A 17,823-nucleotide genomic window follows, 5' to 3' on the forward strand; every position below is an offset into this window, starting at 1 on the left:
GTCATTCTCTTTTGTTACCAAAATATAAACTTCTCACTTGGACTGAGAGAACAAGAGTATTTCATAAAAAGCTCAACATATGTATATAAAAAAAATTAGTACAAAAAGAACATTATATACTTCATCCGTTCCTCTGGACTATATTTTATAAATAAAATGGAAAGATAATAAAGTATGAGAGAAAAAAAAAAAAGAGTGATATTTCTAATTTTAAAAAATAGAGAGTGCGACGTAGTCATGGAGGGAGTACAAAATTAGTGAAATTCACCTATGACGAACATTTTCTAATTATACATATTTAGGGTTTAGGGTTTAAGATCCGAGCCGTTTATGAAGGACGAGAGAGTAATTAATAATTATACATTGGAATCCACAAATTTTCTTTTTTGCATTGCTAAAAAATCAGTGTGTGTTTGAAGTAGCGTCGACAAAGGTAGAGAACTGAAAAAGATGGCAGCCTCATGGTTTTGAGTGTCAAATTCTTCATTCCCACTGCTTTTCCCCACCAGTTTCAAAACAAAATCCCAAGTACCAACTCTCTCTCTCTCTCTCCTCTATCATTAACTCAGACAAACTCTCATCCTCGTGATCACATTTGCGCAGCATCTCATAAAGGGCTCCCACCATTTCCCCCACCAACTGTTCGACGATATGATCTCCAATTCCGCTTAAAGACTCCATTTTTACTTCAAATTTCAACTCAAACTCAGTCCAATCTCCGCTTCAGTTCAGATGCGGTGAAACAAAAATCCACAATGTCCTGGATCCAATCAGCTTTTGGGACCAAAATCAGCCCAATAATCCTCTTCATAATCGTACTCCTCGCCGTGATTTTATTCATCGCCGCCATCCTCCACCTCCTCATACGCTTCCTCGTCAAGCAGAGATCCCCGCAGGCCCCCGAGATTCCGGGCTCCGGCGCCTTCCAGAGGCAGCTGCAGCAGCTCTTCCACCTCCACGATTCCGGCTTGGATCAGTTCCAAATCGACGCCCTCCCAGTCTTCTTGTACAAGGAGATAATGGGATTGAAGGAGCCCTTTGATTGCGCCGTATGCTTATGCGAATTTTCCGAATTGGATAAGCTGAGATTGCTTCCTCTCTGCAGCCATGCCTTCCACATTGACTGCATTGACACATGGCTGCTGTCTAATTCCTCATGCCCCCTCTGCAGGGGTGTGATCTTGAGCCCCGGATTCTCGTTTGAGAACCCAGTGTTCGTGTTTGATGATTCGAAGGAGGTGGAGGATGTGAAGGGGGGTGGGGATGAGAGTAGCTCTGCTTTGAGTGGGAGGAGGGTTTTTTCAGTGAGGCTTGGGAAATTGAGGTGTAGTAATGGTAATGGAACTGTGGTGCAAGAGAATCAAAATCATGAATTGGGGGAAACCAGCTGCAGCAATCTTGATGGGAGGAGGTGTTATTCAATGGGATCGTTTCAGTATGTGGTGGCTGATTCAGAGCTGCAGGTTGCTTTCTGCCCTAGTGGGGGAGAGAGAGGGAGACAGCTTGATGGGAACGTTGGTGATGTGATGAGAGGAGGGAGGGGGAGAGGGAGAGAGGGACAGAATTGGAATTTTGCAGGGGAGGGAGATGGTGAGGATGGGAAGAAGATTAACAGTAGGGTTAAAGGTGAGAGCTTTTCTGTTTCCAAGATTTGGCTGTGGTCCAAGAAAGGTAAATTCCCTAATTCACATTATTCCAATGATGTTAATGGAATTTTACCATGAAAGAAAGGATTTTTATTTGATTTTGCGGGAGTTAATTAGTTAATACTAATGTAGATAGAGTATGAGAAGTGTGTTGTGGCTTTCTGTAATTTGTGATTAGTATGTCAGATTCAGAGCATTCTTGTTTAGGTGTTTGCCTTTTGTTTTTATTTTTGGTTTCTTTTTAATGCAATTTAAGGTTGAATAATGCTTGTTTTCCACATCATACATTGTCTTTTGTAGCTCGCTTCTCCTTTCTTTGGATGACTATCCATTTCTAAGTTGATTGTGTGAGTGTGACCATAAGATGATATTACTAGTTTATCCTCGGCCACAAATCGATATATAGTGAAGAAATGTACCAAGATAGATGTCTAAATTAGTGAAGTGATTGTGGTACATAGACATTAGCTACTTGGAAATTTCTTGTTAGAAATGAAACTTTGGCACATTATAGTGTTTTGCCAAATTGTGATATGGGATTGGATTGATAGTGGTGGGATCAGTAAAAGGTGTAGGAAGGCACTCTAGTGATGATTAGAAACCTTGATTGGAAAAGTTGACTTAAGGGGACTCAAACATGATGGGGTCTCTCTCTCTTTCTCTCTCTCCTTATCAGATTTAATTTTGCAGCCCATGTTCTTGGCTCTTGTCTAGCACTGAAACCGACTGGTGGGATTAAGTTTTTTATTGATGTAAGTAGATATTTTAGAGAGAAGTCTTGATGTTAGTTGCGGTTGTAGGTCCAACATAATTGGTAGTCCTTCCAAGATCTTCATTCTTCTGTTTTGGCTAATTAAAAATTCAGTCTTTATTCAAAGTTTATTGCTTTGGTACTCAAAATTTGAATATTAAATTTGGAGCTTGCTAATAATTCACAAACATCATCATTAAGTTGAAATTTGTTGAATTGAAATATGATTCGATTTTCCGCGTCAAATGATTGTAATTGGTACGAGTAAGGTGAAAATGGGATTTACCAAAATTGATGATTTATTAAAGGTTCCTTCAATAACAGCCAAATTTGAAGGCTTCCTTTTTTCCGAACAATTAAAAAAATGAGAGAGATTTATGAAAATATGGCGGCATTTTTATCGCTAGTTTTGCAGAAAAAAAAACTAAGTAAAAAAATATACAATGTGTTTCATGCTATTAAAATCGAGTTTCGATTAAATTAATTGTGTTTATTTCTTGAAAAAAAAAGAAGAGTAATTGATTGATTTTATCTCCTTGATTGAGATTTCACTAAAAATGTTTAGTCGTTTAAGTTACAAGTAGTAATTTTCATTGTTTCATTTTTTAGAATATAATTTTCCATAAAATATTTTTGACGGTTAGAATATCAATGCTACATTCGAAATTAAACCTCGATTGGGTAATCAATGGGTAATTTCAGCTATTGCATCTATATTCCGATTGACGGAAATTTTTTTGAGATATTGCATTTTAAAAAACTAAATAGTGAGTTTTAAATGATTAATAAGCTAAATAGTGGGGCAATTTTAAATAAACATTCAGATAATTAGACAAAATCGACTATGGAAACAATAATTTTGAGAAACTGAAGAATGAGAGAGGCTTACACTTTATAGATTACATGCGTGAATGATGGTGGGAATGAAGTGAAATTGAGCAAATATAATTTCAGTAAGAGAAGTAAATCATAATTATGTTGCAGCTTTTGCCATCATAGCATTTCTAAGGTTTTGAAGAATTGTCACACTCCACAAATTTCTAAGCACCACGTGCGCATCTATTCATTACATATAAAATTCTGTCTTTTGATTATTCTATTACACTATAGTCTATAATATATGTATGTGATGTGACAAATATTGCTGAAGTTACACATAGAACAAATTAGTAATCCTAGATCTGAAAGATGAAATTACGTGAAAAAGTTATTCTAGAACTTACTTAACTAATGCATTGCCTGAAAACAAGGGGATGTAATAATATAGTCTTTAGAGAGGTCGATTATATGAAGACACATGCGAAATGGTGTACCCCATTTTTTTCAACAACTACATTCTAAATTAACCAAATTTATTAGGTTCCATTTCCATTTTTTTCTCCTAGATTATGTGCTGTGTGACACTAGGGTGCATGTGATGTACTTTAATTACGCTACCAATATTAATACAAAAGGTTATTTTGAGAATTTTTTGTCTTGAAAATCGAGTAGCCAATACATTGGATTGGACATTGGAAAAAACAAAGAAAAAAATAAAATAATTGCGTTGTCCTATTACATGCTCTGGCAATGTGCAACACAGCTCAAGCCATGAAAAACGATAAAATTGTTCATGTGATTTTTTGAGAGTACAATACGTTAGTCTTGAGCAATTTTAGGTCATTCTCATTCGTTACGCCCGATTCGTATTTTATTTTATCAATACATGCTTTCCATATATGCTGTCAGCGACTTAAATTAGAGAAACTAATAATGCAGGATGCAATAAAATACGACGTGAAAAATAGAAGATAAAATAAAGTAAAATAGAGTAAGAGTCGCTAAGCTAAGAAGTTAATCTCGCTTGTAATAGGACAACCAGACAAATTATCAGTAACATGTAATGGAACAGAGAGAGTATTATTTTACCAAATGAAGCCCAAATTGGAAGTTTTGAATAAATAGGCCAAGACACAATGCTCCAAAATCAGAACTTTTTTAACAAGTCTAAGTTACAAAAATGTTTCTTGGATTGAATACAGACAGTTCTATAGGAAATTAGGCCAACACAATTCAGATTTCAAGACCTGTTGTGGAGAAATAAGTTTTGGCACAAAACTCTTTTAACGACATTTTTCTTGTAACAATGTACACAAAACTAACCCACTCAGGGAAGAGGTGACGCGTAATTGTAAATAGATGCATTCGATGGGCACCCGGTTGAACTGGTGCTGTGCCGATTACAAGGATGCTTCTTTTCTGTGAAAATTAACACGCGTATCAAGGTCAAGTGTCGGGCAGTTGCCTCACAAGCCACGGGGGAAGTTGTTGATCTGACCCTCCTCGAGAACGTCTTTGTTGTTCGCCTTGTAATTTATTCTCATACGCATAACAAGAGATTTCTGAAAGCCAAAGCATTCATGCTCAGAATGGAGGAAAACATACATGTCAAAACTATTCATCGGATGATTTTAAAGAAAACAATATGAGCGCACATACCTTGCCGTGTTGGCTGTTTGAAACCCGCAATGTCTGTGTGATAGATCCGCCACCACTCGCAGGAAGAGTATTGCTGCTGGCAGGATCCAAGTGCAACTGAAGAAACTGCAAGGACATGCAAGAACATTATTTAGGTTCTCCCGAGTGTTGGGACACGAGAAAGGAGTCAGGATGATGGTGCCCTTAAATTACCTTGGGAACTGCCGCCTGGAATACAAAATTTGAGTAGATATTGGGTGACTTGTTCGTAAACTGAGCCTCGATCAGTGTGGTTTGTTGGCTGCTAGGATTCTTTGAGAAGTTGAAAGTTACTTTCAGGGAGCTGCTCTCGAATGCAACAATTGATGGATAGGTTGGGGCGTCAGTTACTGCAACTAAAGTACCAGTGTGAGAAATCTATCAAGAAGGTAGTAAGTAGTCAATGCAGATATAAAACGATGATATATTACCAGGTACAGATGGGGCGGCTCCAAAACCATCCAACAAATCCATCATTGATGAGCTTCCAGCAGGGGTGGAAGCTTTTACTGAAGGTTGGGGTGTCAGCGATTTCCCCAAAAGATCACCAGCACTTTGTTTATCTTGACTTGTGGACAAAATATCGAGTGCGGACGAGTTACTTAGGGCTGGAGGATCTCCAATTGACAGAAGGTCCAGCAACATATCTGTACCACTTTGCTTTGTCTGGTTGGTTCCTGAAATGTCAACATGAAACAACAAATAAGGTTTACCCTGAATTAGTAAAGGAATGTTGTGACATTAAAATTGCTCACCTAGACTACAAACTCTAACAAAGCAAAACTAGTGCAGATACAAATCAACTTATATGAACCATCCGCATTTCAATTGAATCATTAATACAAGCAAACAACAACTTAAGTCAAATCAACCTTGTGAAGGCGCTGGGGACATATCAACTCCAAGTAGATCATGAAGAAAATCTCCACCAGCAGAGACAGTGGTTGGAACATCATCAGAACTAAGATCAAGTAAATCGACTAGAGGAGGTGCAGGTTTGGCAACCCCATTAGGAATTTTCGGTGGAGCTCCTTGTGAAGTTGAAACTGCATTTGGCACAGAGCCAGCTCTCCTCCCACTGAAAGTTGCCTCATCAAGTACTGGCATCCTTTCTACCAAGGCAGACCTGAAGAAATGCATGTAGCGTCATAGAACCACGTAACTAAAGAACCGTAGGTGGAGGATGTAGATACTCAAAACTAGTCTAACTTTACCTGATTTTCTCATGCTTCCCTATAATAGAATTGAACTCAATTGCTCTCTGTTGCAGTTCAAGCACAAGGCTCCGTTTATGACAATGAATAATGTCGCTTATCCTCCTGTGACAAATTAGGAATGGTTCCTTGCTTGAGTAAGGAAATTATAGATATAATTGTATCGAAACATGCTATCACATACGAGTGTTAACAGCAATATGTCCAGACAAATATAAACATTTTTGCTTTCAAGCCGGTAAAACAGGGAAGTAGAACAAGCACATTATGGGAGACATTTGTGTTAGCAGTCAATGATTACTGCAGAAGTTCTCAGCAGGTGGGAACATGCGGTCCTAAGTGATAGATATCAATATTTTACAGTGGAATGATGGCAACATACTTTGATAAGGAAGGGAAACGACTTGATAGCTTTAACAAAGCAATCAAACACATAGCTCGAGTTGTGAGATCGGAAGAATCACGTCCAATTGCAGTTTCTACAACATTAACAGCATCAGCCTCTGTTACCTGTTCCAGATAAGAGTTAAATTATTGCAGCCTTTTACTTATCCCTAATTCCCAATGAAGTTTAGAGAAATAAAAAATTCCATTAGTATCAAAAAGGGTAAGAACCTTGGGAGGGCAAGGGGCGGGGGAGGGGGGGGGGGGTGAGAGGGAATGAAATATGAAGTAAGGAGTAAAAAATCTCAGACTCACAGTTATTGGGTCCTCTATATCAAGCATTCCAGCATTACTAATCAGCAGGTCTGCATATTCTCCAACACACCAAACAGCTACACGAAGAAGAGTTTCCTGGAAGTGATAGCACAATTTTAAGAAACAAGTGGACAAGTACAGTAGAAACTATTATAGTTAATAACCTTCCTCAGCTAGGGCATACCTGTTCAGTTGTCGTCTGTACAGCCTTGTACAGCGATCTTACTGTGTAACCATGGAGATTGGGAGCATTAGTAATTACAACAATAAGGGCATGCCACACATCATCCTTCACATAATTTCCAGCCTGCACGCCATATCATAAAAGTGCAATCATTAGTGAAAAGGTCCGCAGCAAACTTTTTACTGGCAAGTGACAATACATATTATACACCAAAGCACACTTCTACAGCTCTTCATGGGATAGGAGTAGGACAGACATTACTCTCATGCATTTTTAGTAAAAATTATAATATAGCTTATATTTAAAAAACCCGACATGGTGGCATGTGGGATTAAGTGATGATATTCTAAATAAAATAGTATTAATTGCAAACAGCATTTAGGTAAATGCCATTGGTTATGTTTTCGGAGTTTGTGGGGAAAAGTTGTTTGGAGAAAACCTCATATATGATCCAGTAATAAGAAAAATGCACCAGCAAATGGAAATGTGATTGGTTGTACTTTGGGAAATATAATTGGGTAAGGAAACCCATGGGAGTTCCAAAACTGATCAACTATAAGAGTACAATCATAAAGATTGTAGACATTTTTTGAGTGACAGAAGTAATATCATAATTGGAGTTAGCAAATCTTCATGACCATTCAGTTTTCTCTTATGCCAAGAGTGGTTAGAGAATTTTAGCTCCCACAATACCAGCTAAAGTTCTATCATGTGCTGAAGCTATGAATGTTCAGTTGTATACATTTTGGAGCAATAAGCACAAGGTATTAACCCTTAACGTAATGTATGTTCACCACAACCAGATCATTTGTAATTAATACTCCCTCCATCCCCAAATAATATGCACTTTGGGTTCGGCACAGGTTTTAATGTAAAATTGGTAAAGTGAGAGAGAGGTAGAGAGAAAAAGTAAATAAAGTATTGTTAGTGGAAAATGGGTCCCACCTCATTAGAGAGAAGACTTTACAAAATTAGAAAGTGCATATTATTGTGGGACGGACTAAAAAGGAAAGAGCACATATTCTTGTGGGCCAGAGGGAGTATAACTTTTCACAATCCTGTTTGCATCAAGACACAGGAAATTATGTTCTTAAATGCATGATGCACCACACATCCTAACTACAAATTTTCGATATCTAGATCTTGCAAAGGTGATGCTACTCCAGCTATATCAAAGAATAACAAAAAGATGAGCTGCATGGCATTTCTTCTTTATGTATACTAGCATTGCATGAACCATAAGACATGCACTATCAGTAAGTACACTAACAATAGTAGTACAAGATATCTTTGTTAACTACCAAAAACAAATTGATGGCCAAGTCCAGTATTAAGAGAAACCCCAGAAAGTATTAGTAGGCATACCTCTGATAGGACCTTCAGCATCTGATCAATGTACCATATTTTCTCAGGGGAAAACCTGGAGCACCACACAGATGATTCATGATATAAAGCTAGGAATAACTGCATTGAACTAGAAGATATTTTACTATTCAAGTACAACCATGTTAAATGTATTGTATTATACTAATGTAGTCCAATAATCCAGTCGCTGCTACAGTGACATGAGCCCACAAAAAATACCCAAAAGTCAAAACAAAAGGATATTATTTCTCTCTAGATACATGACATCTATCAATTAGAAATGAATCTACTTGAAATCATAAAACATGGATTCACAAGATACGAACTATGAGAAGCTAAAGAAATTGCACACACTTATACCATACATTCTAGCATAGCAAACATCAATGATCATATCACTCAAATTCTTGTTACAGCGATGGAGTTTAGGAACCCTTTAACTTATTAAACTTACTTACTTCTCCACAATAGAGCAAATTTTTGCACTAAGGTCTCCCTTAAATTCTGGGTCACTAACTTCAAGATAGTCAACAAGATCCTTCGTCATCTGCTTCACATTGTTTTCATTTACCAGAAGATAAACAAGCTCAAGGGCTCTTTTACGAATTGAAGCATCTGGATCCTGACATCAAACAAGTCCATGAGTCCCTAAGATTGCACATCCATTATGTGCTTACAAAACTAAGTTTCAGCAGATCCTTGCATAAAATGAAAAGAAACAGAACAAAAACAAATGTGCATTGTGCTGGAACTAGAAAGTTATCTGCAACCAGAAAGTCCCAAAAACCATTCCGTAAGAATGTTGGACTGTTTTGGTGTTCTAAAGAGGGCCTGGTTTGTCAAGTTGCAGCAAGCACCCAACCACGATACTCATTATTGTAGAAAACTAACTAAAAACTAAAGAGATTTTCCATTAATGAAACCAGTATGGTTAAGAGATATTTTCAAAAGCAAAGGAAAAGTTTATTACTAAGTTTTAGCATACTGCATACACGCAATAGAGCTGCATTCCATCACACACCTTTACACATTCAAGAATCGTGGCTCGATGCCTCTGCACTGCTTGACTGTCTAATGCCATAGCTTTCATCAGCATATTCAATGCGACATATCTGAATTAAGGCTTAAATTCATCAGATATACAAAAACAAAAATTTAAAAGATAAAACCTTGAATACAACAAGGCAGATTTCTTAGAGAATCTTTTGCCTTGTATGGTCAAGCATACTACAAGAAGTTGGTCTCATTCATAAGGAATAAAATTCTTGGTTATCACATTGAAGTGGACCAGTTCCTTTCGGCAAGGAACACAGGGAAATGATTAGTATCTCAATGAACTGAAGCAACTTTAAATCAAAATTTGTTTTATTAATTGAAGCTCAAGAATCCCCAGAAAGTAAAGATAAAAAATTAATAAACAGACCTGATATTGTTGTCCCGGCTGGACAAAAATCTTCCCAGTATATTGACAGCAAGTACCCTTAACCCTCCATTATCTTCAATGCTCATGATAGCAGCAACACATTCATAGAGGATGGCATTCCCAGCATTTTTGTTTGACTCGGTTTTGGTTGCCACCTGCAATAAGGAAGCAAAATAAATGAACTTTGTTACCATACAGATACCGATATAGTAATACTGGTCTATCGGTGATCAATGAATTCAAGAGATGGTGTTATTTTCATTTTTAAGATCAAGATGAATAACCCAAAGTTTATACAAACTAATATCTTATTTTTCTCTATTTCATTTTCCAGAGGGGATACATGTGTGAGAACAAGGATACATCAAAATTGTAATTTCAAGACTGGTTACAAATATTGAACAATATGGATGTGCAATGGAGAAATACGCCAATATGAAAAATTATTAGAGTGGCGTGGTTGCTTCAAACAACATGTAGAATGCTAAATGGTTGCCAGAACATCCTTACAAATAAAGGAAGGAATTATGCCACCTTAAGAAGAAAGCGGGTTGATGCATGAGAAATGCCTAGTTACCTGGGCGAGAAGATCATTCATGCTATCACTAGCTTCAGCATCTCCTTCTCCCAAAACACGCAGGAGCTTAAGCAATCGAACGTGAAGAAAAGGATCTGTAATCCCAGAAATATCATACTCAGGTGCATATGGGCTGTTCGTAAGATCCCTTAGAAGTTTGACTAAGCCATCAATGGATTTCTAGAACCAGAGAAAATAATACAGGAAAAAGATCAAATTCTTGTAAGCGGAAACTTCTTCATATGTTCATTATTAGCAACTATCTTCAAGAAACACAGAGATAATTTTGGAAAGTTACCTTTTTAAAATATTCAAGAGCCTCTTCACTGACTCTGCAGAGATCTGTGCAAAGCTGGACTCCTGTTATTAAGACTCCATGATGCTTTTCCTTCAGTAAGGCAGCTGCAGGTTTTATGAAGTTCTCTGCCAGGTCTGGTACTTTCTTAATTATCCTTATTGTGCATAAGGCTGCCTACATTATACAGATTTTTGGGTCATGATGAGATCCGATTCTCGAGGTCTGTGTTTTAAAGCAACTGTGGAGGAACAAAGTTTTGTAAAGACATAACTGATAAAACCACAAAATTTTCTGATAATTTTCTACTTTTCTAGTGAATAGCGCATTAGTCTTAGTTTCTGGAGAAACAAGATATAAATACTAGAATCGTCAATGGATAGGAAAACATTTTACATCTTATGTCTAAGGCTTCGTTGTCACAACTCAACCAGTTCCAAGAGATAATGATTAGTTTGAGGAGCATGAACAATATTTCAAAAATATAACAAAAAATAAGTGATAACATATTCAAATGACATGACGTTTTGATGCCTGATACAAATCAAGTAGTATGCGACAGAGATTATGGTTTTACTTGCTATCTAGTCCACTTCATTGAGAGAAAAAACTTACTTTTTTCCTTATATTAGGGTCTCTAAATTGAAGTAATCTTTCAACATCTGGGGCAAGATCACGAGCCATCTCTGCAGAGCCGAGGTTTCCCAAGGCACAAAGAGCAAGTCCAACAATATACTGGTTTGTGTGGTTTAGATCTCTGTATACAAGTTCATATGCAATTGATTTTCAATAGCAAGCAAATAAATAATAACTTTGGATTCATCAAATATAACATGACAGGATCAATAACTTTGTGTTTCCTGTGTTCTGCATGACCTTGTGTGCTAGGACATATGTATAAACAAAATCAAGTTTAGATTGTTACTGTTTTATTGAGTTGGTGACAAGCATCAGAACTTCCTGTCTTTCATCAAGAAGCAACATAAGGCCAAGATATCCTATTCTCTTCTCTGGGAATCCTGCTGTCGCAATTAACTTCAGGCACTCCATTTGACCAAAATGTGTTGGGTATCCAAGCATGTGAATAAACATGAGCTTTGCCAAATTGCGATGGCTATAATCTTGGTCATTTTCACTTATTGCAGCTCGAATTGCAGCACATTCTTTTCTTACAACTGCTCGTTCCTCAGCTGCAGTCTTGCATGCACGTATGGCCCTAATCATGTCCCTGCAAGAAAATAGTCTTAACTGATATTTCCTGACTTAACAACCTATTATCACAATAAATAAACAACTCATATGCATCAATGCAAGGGCAGAACAGGATAGCTAAAGTTAACAATAGGATATGATGTATGTTGTAGAATGTAGTGATGAGATGGAGGAGTAAAGTCGATTCATAAACATCAAGATAAACTTTTCTTATCGCAGTCTAAAGGGTTTCCACATTCGGCTCTAACCATGATTGCATATACAAGAAGAAGAATGGGGCAGTGAACTTTCTAGACAGATAAAAAAACAAAATCCTTTTCAGCTTCATTTACCACTGCTTCATACACCCAGGTGTTGCGAACCCACAAGATCAAAAACATCACAGCTTGACTAAGATAAGTTCCCATAAGTCTGTCTCGTCTCTGACCCTACTCCAAACAGAGCTACCTTCTCTACTGGCTTTTCTCTTAACATAGTGTTCGTCTTTTAACAAATAAGAAATCCTAAACTCACTAATTTAACTTCAATATCAATCAAATCTATAACTGAACAGACTGCCTCACATTTCGAAGAAACTTATATGCTAAATCCATATCCTATTGCTATCGGTTTTCTCATCATTTACAGAAAAATGCAATCTTATTAAACGATCATTATATCACCTAATATACTACCAATGTCAGCATTCAATCACATTCGTGCTCATCAAATCTCAAACTAGCTGCAAGCTAAATCCAATAATTCAAATCAAACTCATCTCGATTCCAAAAAATCAACAAATACCGTCACACACAATCCAAGTAACACTACAACGACAGAGTGCTGACCTCATTCGCGTGCCGGAGGAAAACGGATTCATGATTGTAAGATAGCACTACCAGATCCAGCTATGATCACAGAAATTTTCCTCGATATCCAAACTCAACTGATCCAGCAGAATCCTCAAATGAATGAGATCACAAAGCCTAAAAAGCAAAATTAAAACCGACCGAGAGATCTGTAGAAGGTGAAGAACAAAAGGTGAGATACTGAGTTTTGGACAAACGAGCTGAGAAATGGCGAAAATTAGGGGTTGACCGATTGGAAGAAACGGAGAAATCGAACGATTAACGATCGAATTCAATGGAGAAAACTGGTTTGAGCCTATGGAGATGGAATTGAAGCAAAATTTAGAAATTGCGCACTGCAAAAAAGTTTCTCCTTTCGCGGGAGGAATGTTCCTATACGGTGTGGTGCAGGGTGCCACAGTGTTAATACATCTATGTGATTGGGCCTCTAAAATCATTCCTCATTTTTCCTCTGTGGGCAATCTCAGTCTGTAGAATCAAATTAAATCATATAATTAGTTATTTACAGTTCCTTACCCTCAATTTGAATTTAGTAATTACAGTATCCTTGAATAATGTGATTATAGATTACTAAATCCAAAGTAATACCAGTAATGAACGAATGATAAATAAATTTTAATTAGGAATAAATAATTTACAACCGTAGATTGTTAAATTATATTAAAAATTTAAAACCAAACTCAAGTCATCTTTTTCCTGACATGAAAACCTTAAGTCATCTTAGCTATAATTATACTGTAAACTTTGCATATATTCCTTATTCCATTTACAAAAACACATTTATACAAACAAAAAATATTTACAACCAAGATTAGATATGATACACCATCCCTACTTCTAATGTCGAAGCATGAGGCACACTCAATGCATAAGTTGGAGCCCTACAATTCCTTCTCAAAAAATCATACCCTAGATTTATCACCATCTTCTTCACCAAACTTGATCCATGCTTTGCTCTTACATACGAGTGCCCTAGAATGTAGGCCACCCCGCCTTCCCGAGCCTCCGCGAGGTCCCGTAGCTCGTCCCGGGCGCGTCTCTCGATCGCCGGGCTCTCGGGGATGACAAACCGGACTCGTTTCCTCACCGAAGGGGATTGTATTTCTCTGAGCTCTGATGTGCCCGCCGTTTCACCATCCCCACCGCCGCCTTCGTCCTCGCAAAACTGGATCCCTTGATGGGTCGAGGGTGACCCGACGACGACCATTTCGTCACTATGCTTTGCAGAATCTGTGTCTTCGTCCGTTAGGGCGGCCTTCCCGGTCCTTATAAACTCGGCTATGCTGCACACGAGATCGTTCTCGAACTCTAGATCATCTTTATGGGCATCGCGGTATCCGTAACGAACGACGCATCGGTAAATCCGGTGGTCCCTAGGGCCAATATGCCCGACAAGAAACCGCTCCTCGTGTCTGACGTGGGGAACGGAGACAGACTTGACGCAAAGGAACACGAGAACTTGGTGGAAGGCCGGGAGATTGGTAACGAAATGTGAGAATATCGCTGGGATTCCGGAGACCAGCTCCGTGTGTATGAGGCCGATACCACGGACACGAACAATGCCTAGGCTCGGGCCGAGCTTGAGAAGCCAGTCGACGGAGACCTTGTTCTGGACGTCAAACTCGTACGTCTTGAGTGTCCCGTAGTGCCAGATACTCATCGTTAGCATGAAGAAGAACGAGAGAGCAATCGGTACCCAGGCTCCTTCGAGAAACTTCACCAGAGAAGCTGTAAAGTAGAGGGCTTCGATTGTCCCAAAAAATACAACGAAGAGAATTGCCAACAGGACACTCCGACGCCAACATAACACGATAACAAGAGACATCAAGCAAGTCGTAACCAGCATCACCGTGATAACGGCTAGACCTAGATAAAGAAAAACAAAAATACATTCTCATAACATGAGCAGTAAGACTGTTTCACATGAGACTAAAATTGAGTTATGGCTTACCTGAAGCATTACCAAGACGTCTCGTGTCTCTAAAACCGATAGTAACAGCCAGGCATAGGATCATCAAACTCCAATTGATCTCGGGGATGTAAATCTGTCCATGGAACTTTGATGAGGTGTGGACTATCTTGACCCTCGGAAAGCAGCCGAGGGCCGAGCACTGCTTTATGATAGAAAAGGTTCCGGTGATAATCGCTTGGCTTCCAACCACTGCAGCGAGGATTGCTATCACCAAAACCGGCCATCTTAGTTTCTCTAAAACAATAACACAAGTAAGCCATGTGAGTGGAAACAGCTTCATGAACAATCCTTCCACGTCAGATGAGTTTTGGTCAGAGATTCTTACCGGGTACAGAGACGTAAAACCCGACATGATTCTGCATATCATGGTGTTGAGAAAGATACGCAGCTTGCCCCATGTACGCGAGGACTAGTGACGGATATACAAAAGATGTGAATGCTATCTATAAATCCACAGGGGAAAAAATGAGTTAGTCAAAACGAGCTTTGAAAGCTTTATCTACAAATTTAGGGAAGATACTTTCAAGAATCACTTCAACAATACCTTAATCGACACCTGAGAGAAGTGCCCGAGATCAGCAAACATGGCTTCCGAACCTGGAAAAATTCGACCCAATATCAACCATATTCCGCAAAGAAGAGAAAATACTATCTCGAGTGCTCCTGCTTACCCGTTATGCAAAGCAGAATTCCTCCCAATGACATCCAACCTTCTCTCTGAGTTTTCTTTAGAAATATATAAATATAATACGGCGACAGAGCTTGATAAACATGAGGGTTCCAATAGAAAATATTGTACACCCCGATAACACTTATGCACAGAAGCCATGTCACGACCACAGGTGCGAATAAGAATCCAACCCTGTGGGTGCCATAATGTTGAAGGGCAAACAAGGCTATCAGTATGATACAAGCAACGGGTACTTCTACATCTGCAAGATTATTGCATTTCAGGCAGAGCATGAATGCATCGAAAAATGTAAATACAATTTTTATCCACAGCACAATTAAAAAAGAACGAAAGACAAACAGAAATATTCTGGTCCAATATCATTCAACCTGTCTTCAAGTACAGAAATTTGGCAAATTAGGCTACAATATAAACTACACACTGAGGAGAGGAGCCTCTAAACGGTTGTGAGGTCATTCAGGAGATAAAAAATTAATAAACGACCGTTCTAGATTCATGATGCAAATTCATCTAAATATCTCAGTTCACCTACAACACGAATTATCGTAAGAGAAACAAACAATGAAAAGGCATCCCACTTTCACGAGCAAAGCTCATTGTGCAGCACTTTGATTTTGCTCCCAAATAAAGAAAGCTTTACAGCATTCATATTCACAAATCACTAACACACTTCTCCCAAGGTAGGGTTGGGGAACAAACATAGAGAAAGCACGATCAAGAATCTTCCGAACGATCATTTCTAAACTAAACACACATGTTATACTATTCAGACAGTACATAATGAACTTTTCAAACTATAGTTTATGCTTGAAAAAAGTTAGTGGTTTTAAACGTTTCAAATTTTAAATATTTCAACTGTTGGACACTATACAGACACCATCTCATCCTAATCACTTTCAACTTTTTAAAATTTCCTAATTATGACATAAACAGTGTAATAAAACAAAGCTATCTATTACCATAACCAATCAATTCCATAAAATTGAGAATTCTTACATTTGTGATGCTCTTTTTCCATGGCAATTTCAAGGCCAGAAACAGCAGAAAACACTGCAGAAAAAAAAGGCATTAAAAGTTAACCAATCAATAACTCAAATTCCAACAAAACAACACATACACACAACACACACACCAGAAATGGCTGGACTCAATATCCCATCCCCAATCACCATACAAGCTCCAAGCAGAGCCAACACAAGCAAGAACCTCTGCAACACTCTGTATCTCTCCAGAGTGGCCTTCAACCCGGCCCCGAAGCTTGTCTGCGTCGGGCCCACAACATCCCTCTTGTAAGCTGACAAATCCTCATCAGCCTGCTGGAAGCTAGGCAGTGAATTCACCTTAGCATGCCTGCAAAGCAGTGAATACAAGGCAAATGTGCCTCCTTCCCCATTGTCATCAGCTCTCAACACAATAAACACATATTTCAGCAGAGGCACAAGAGTCAATGTCCAAAACACAAGAGACAAAACCCCATAGATTTCCTCATTTGTATTTGAATGCTTAATGTCTTCAGCAAAAGTGCTCTGGTAAACATACAAAGGAGACGTGCTCAAATCCCCATACACAACTCCCAAACTCTGATATGCAAGAATGAGAATCGTCCTCCAAGATTCTTTCTGCAGCAAATAATTCATTGCTTTAATGCATATATATTGAAATTTATTCATAATCGTATCTTTATTGCATATGTAATGAAATTCTTCGAAAAAAAGAAGGCCCGGATGATAAAAATCTCACCTTTACTTGATTCTGATAAACCCCAGTTTCAAGATCCATCGGAAATGCTCTCAGTGGTTCAAGACAACCATTTCCACTGAAAATTCAAGAATTTCAACAAAAGAAATTGCAATAGATGACATATTTGTAGGCATATATATATTGATTGGTAATTTATCAGAATATACCTAAACGTGCCACAAGCGGTTGTTGAACAACCTCCAAAGAAGAAACAACAACTTAAAAAGAAAAAGCAAGATTGTTAAGAACTTAAAGAAGTGTGTGACAGCAGAATTTAAAATGATAAAGAAAGATTGACAATCGGAATCAAAGATGAGGTTATTCGGAATATTTTGTTTGTGACTGATATGTAATCGAGTTTTTTGGCTATATATATTCCATCGAAAAGGAGTTAGTTGGTAATTTAATTTAATTTAATTTTTTTAGCTATCCTACAAATCTACAAGTTTAATTACCCCAATTTCAATAACATATAAACCTCTTAAATAGAAATTAAGCTTGAAATTATCTAATTCCAGTATATGGAGTAGTAACTTTCGTTTAAATCGAGCTTAAAATCACATATAAATATTCTACTGAGGAAAATAAATATTAACGACTAAAATTTGTTATATGTATAAAACTCATAGGAGCTCTTTCGATGCATTTAAAACCTTATTAATAAATAAAATAGATTGTTTGATACTCCTATTTGATAGGTAAAATTTATA

At 37.8% G+C, this 17,823-nt stretch overlaps 2 protein-coding genes and 1 pseudogene across 3 annotated transcripts; 1 reads left to right on the top strand and 2 right to left on the bottom strand.

Moving 5' to 3' along the window:
* The first annotated feature begins 364 nt into the window (after nt 1–364).
* LOC125203666 (RING-H2 finger protein ATL46 pseudogene) lies at nt 365–1,926 on the top strand (annotated as a pseudogene).
* A 2,427-nt stretch (nt 1,927–4,353) lies between these two features.
* LOC125205967 (AP-1 complex subunit gamma-2-like) lies at nt 4,354–13,100 on the bottom strand. Of its 2 annotated transcripts, XM_048105202.2 has the most exons (19): nt 12,940–13,096; nt 12,690–12,859; nt 11,576–11,878; nt 11,266–11,407; nt 10,654–10,827; nt 10,356–10,535; nt 9,779–9,933; nt 9,377–9,467; nt 8,814–8,977; nt 8,356–8,410; nt 6,991–7,113; nt 6,807–6,902; nt 6,490–6,617; nt 6,108–6,212; nt 5,766–6,019; nt 5,325–5,570; nt 5,068–5,249; nt 4,876–4,980; nt 4,354–4,778 (listed from the first exon to the last, which is right to left on the bottom strand). In XM_048105202.2, the coding sequence occupies exons 2-19, from the start codon at nt 12,719–12,721 to the stop codon at nt 4,683–4,685; spliced, it is 2,631 nt and encodes an 876-aa protein (XP_047961159.1). In that variant the 5' UTR covers nt 12,722–12,859; nt 12,940–13,096; the 3' UTR covers nt 4,354–4,682. The 2 variants fall into 2 exon arrangements, with proteins under 2 accessions (XP_047961159.1, XP_047961160.1); XM_048105203.2 differs by having other exon boundaries at nt 5,068–5,243; nt 12,690–13,100.
* A 340-nt stretch (nt 13,101–13,440) lies between these two features.
* On the bottom strand, nt 13,441–17,449 carry LOC125207165 (potassium transporter 6-like). Its single transcript, XM_048106390.2, has 9 exons — nt 17,281–17,449; nt 17,114–17,189; nt 16,506–16,992; nt 16,370–16,423; nt 15,354–15,614; nt 15,227–15,279; nt 15,008–15,125; nt 14,662–14,916; nt 13,441–14,576 (listed from the first exon to the last, which is right to left on the bottom strand). Exons 2-9 carry the CDS (start codon nt 17,150–17,152, stop codon nt 13,522–13,524), a joined length of 2,322 nt encoding a protein of 773 aa, XP_047962347.1. The 5' UTR covers nt 17,153–17,189; nt 17,281–17,449; the 3' UTR covers nt 13,441–13,521.
* Nucleotides 17,450–17,823: the final 374 nt, after the last annotated feature.

This window comes from Salvia hispanica, chromosome 6 (genome assembly GCF_029641045.1).
Source record: "Salvia hispanica isolate PSC_SH4W2 chromosome 6, Shi_PSC_v1, whole genome shotgun sequence".
In the NCBI taxonomy this organism is placed as follows: domain Eukaryota; kingdom Viridiplantae; phylum Streptophyta; class Magnoliopsida; order Lamiales; family Lamiaceae; genus Salvia; species Salvia hispanica.

What these genes read in the sequence shown, in the direction of transcription:
- LOC125207165 (XM_048106390.2), bottom strand. Translation starts at nt 17,152, where the DNA reads ATGGATCTTGAAACTGGGGTTTATCAGAATCAAGTAAAG. An exon ending in GTTTTACGTCTCTGTACCCG is followed by an intron (nt 14,917 to 15,007) that starts GTAAGAATCTCT and finishes TTATTGTTTTAG; the next exon opens with AGAAACTAAGATGGCCGGTT. An exon ending in ACGTCTTGGTAATGCTTCAG is followed by an intron (nt 14,577 to 14,661) that starts GTAAGCCATAAC and finishes TTCTTTATCTAG; the next exon opens with GTCTAGCCGTTATCACGGTG.
- LOC125205967 (XM_048105202.2), bottom strand. Translation starts at nt 12,721, where the DNA reads ATGAATCCGTTTTCCTCCGGCACGCGAATGAG. An exon ending in GGGAAGCATGAGAAAATCAG is followed by an intron (nt 6,020 to 6,107) that starts GTAAAGTTAGAC and finishes GCATTTCTTCAG; the next exon opens with GTCTGCCTTGGTAGAAAGGA. An exon ending in GTCCCCAGCGCCTTCACAAG is followed by an intron (nt 5,571 to 5,765) that starts GTTGATTTGACT and finishes TTGACATTTCAG; the next exon opens with GAACCAACCAGACAAAGCAA.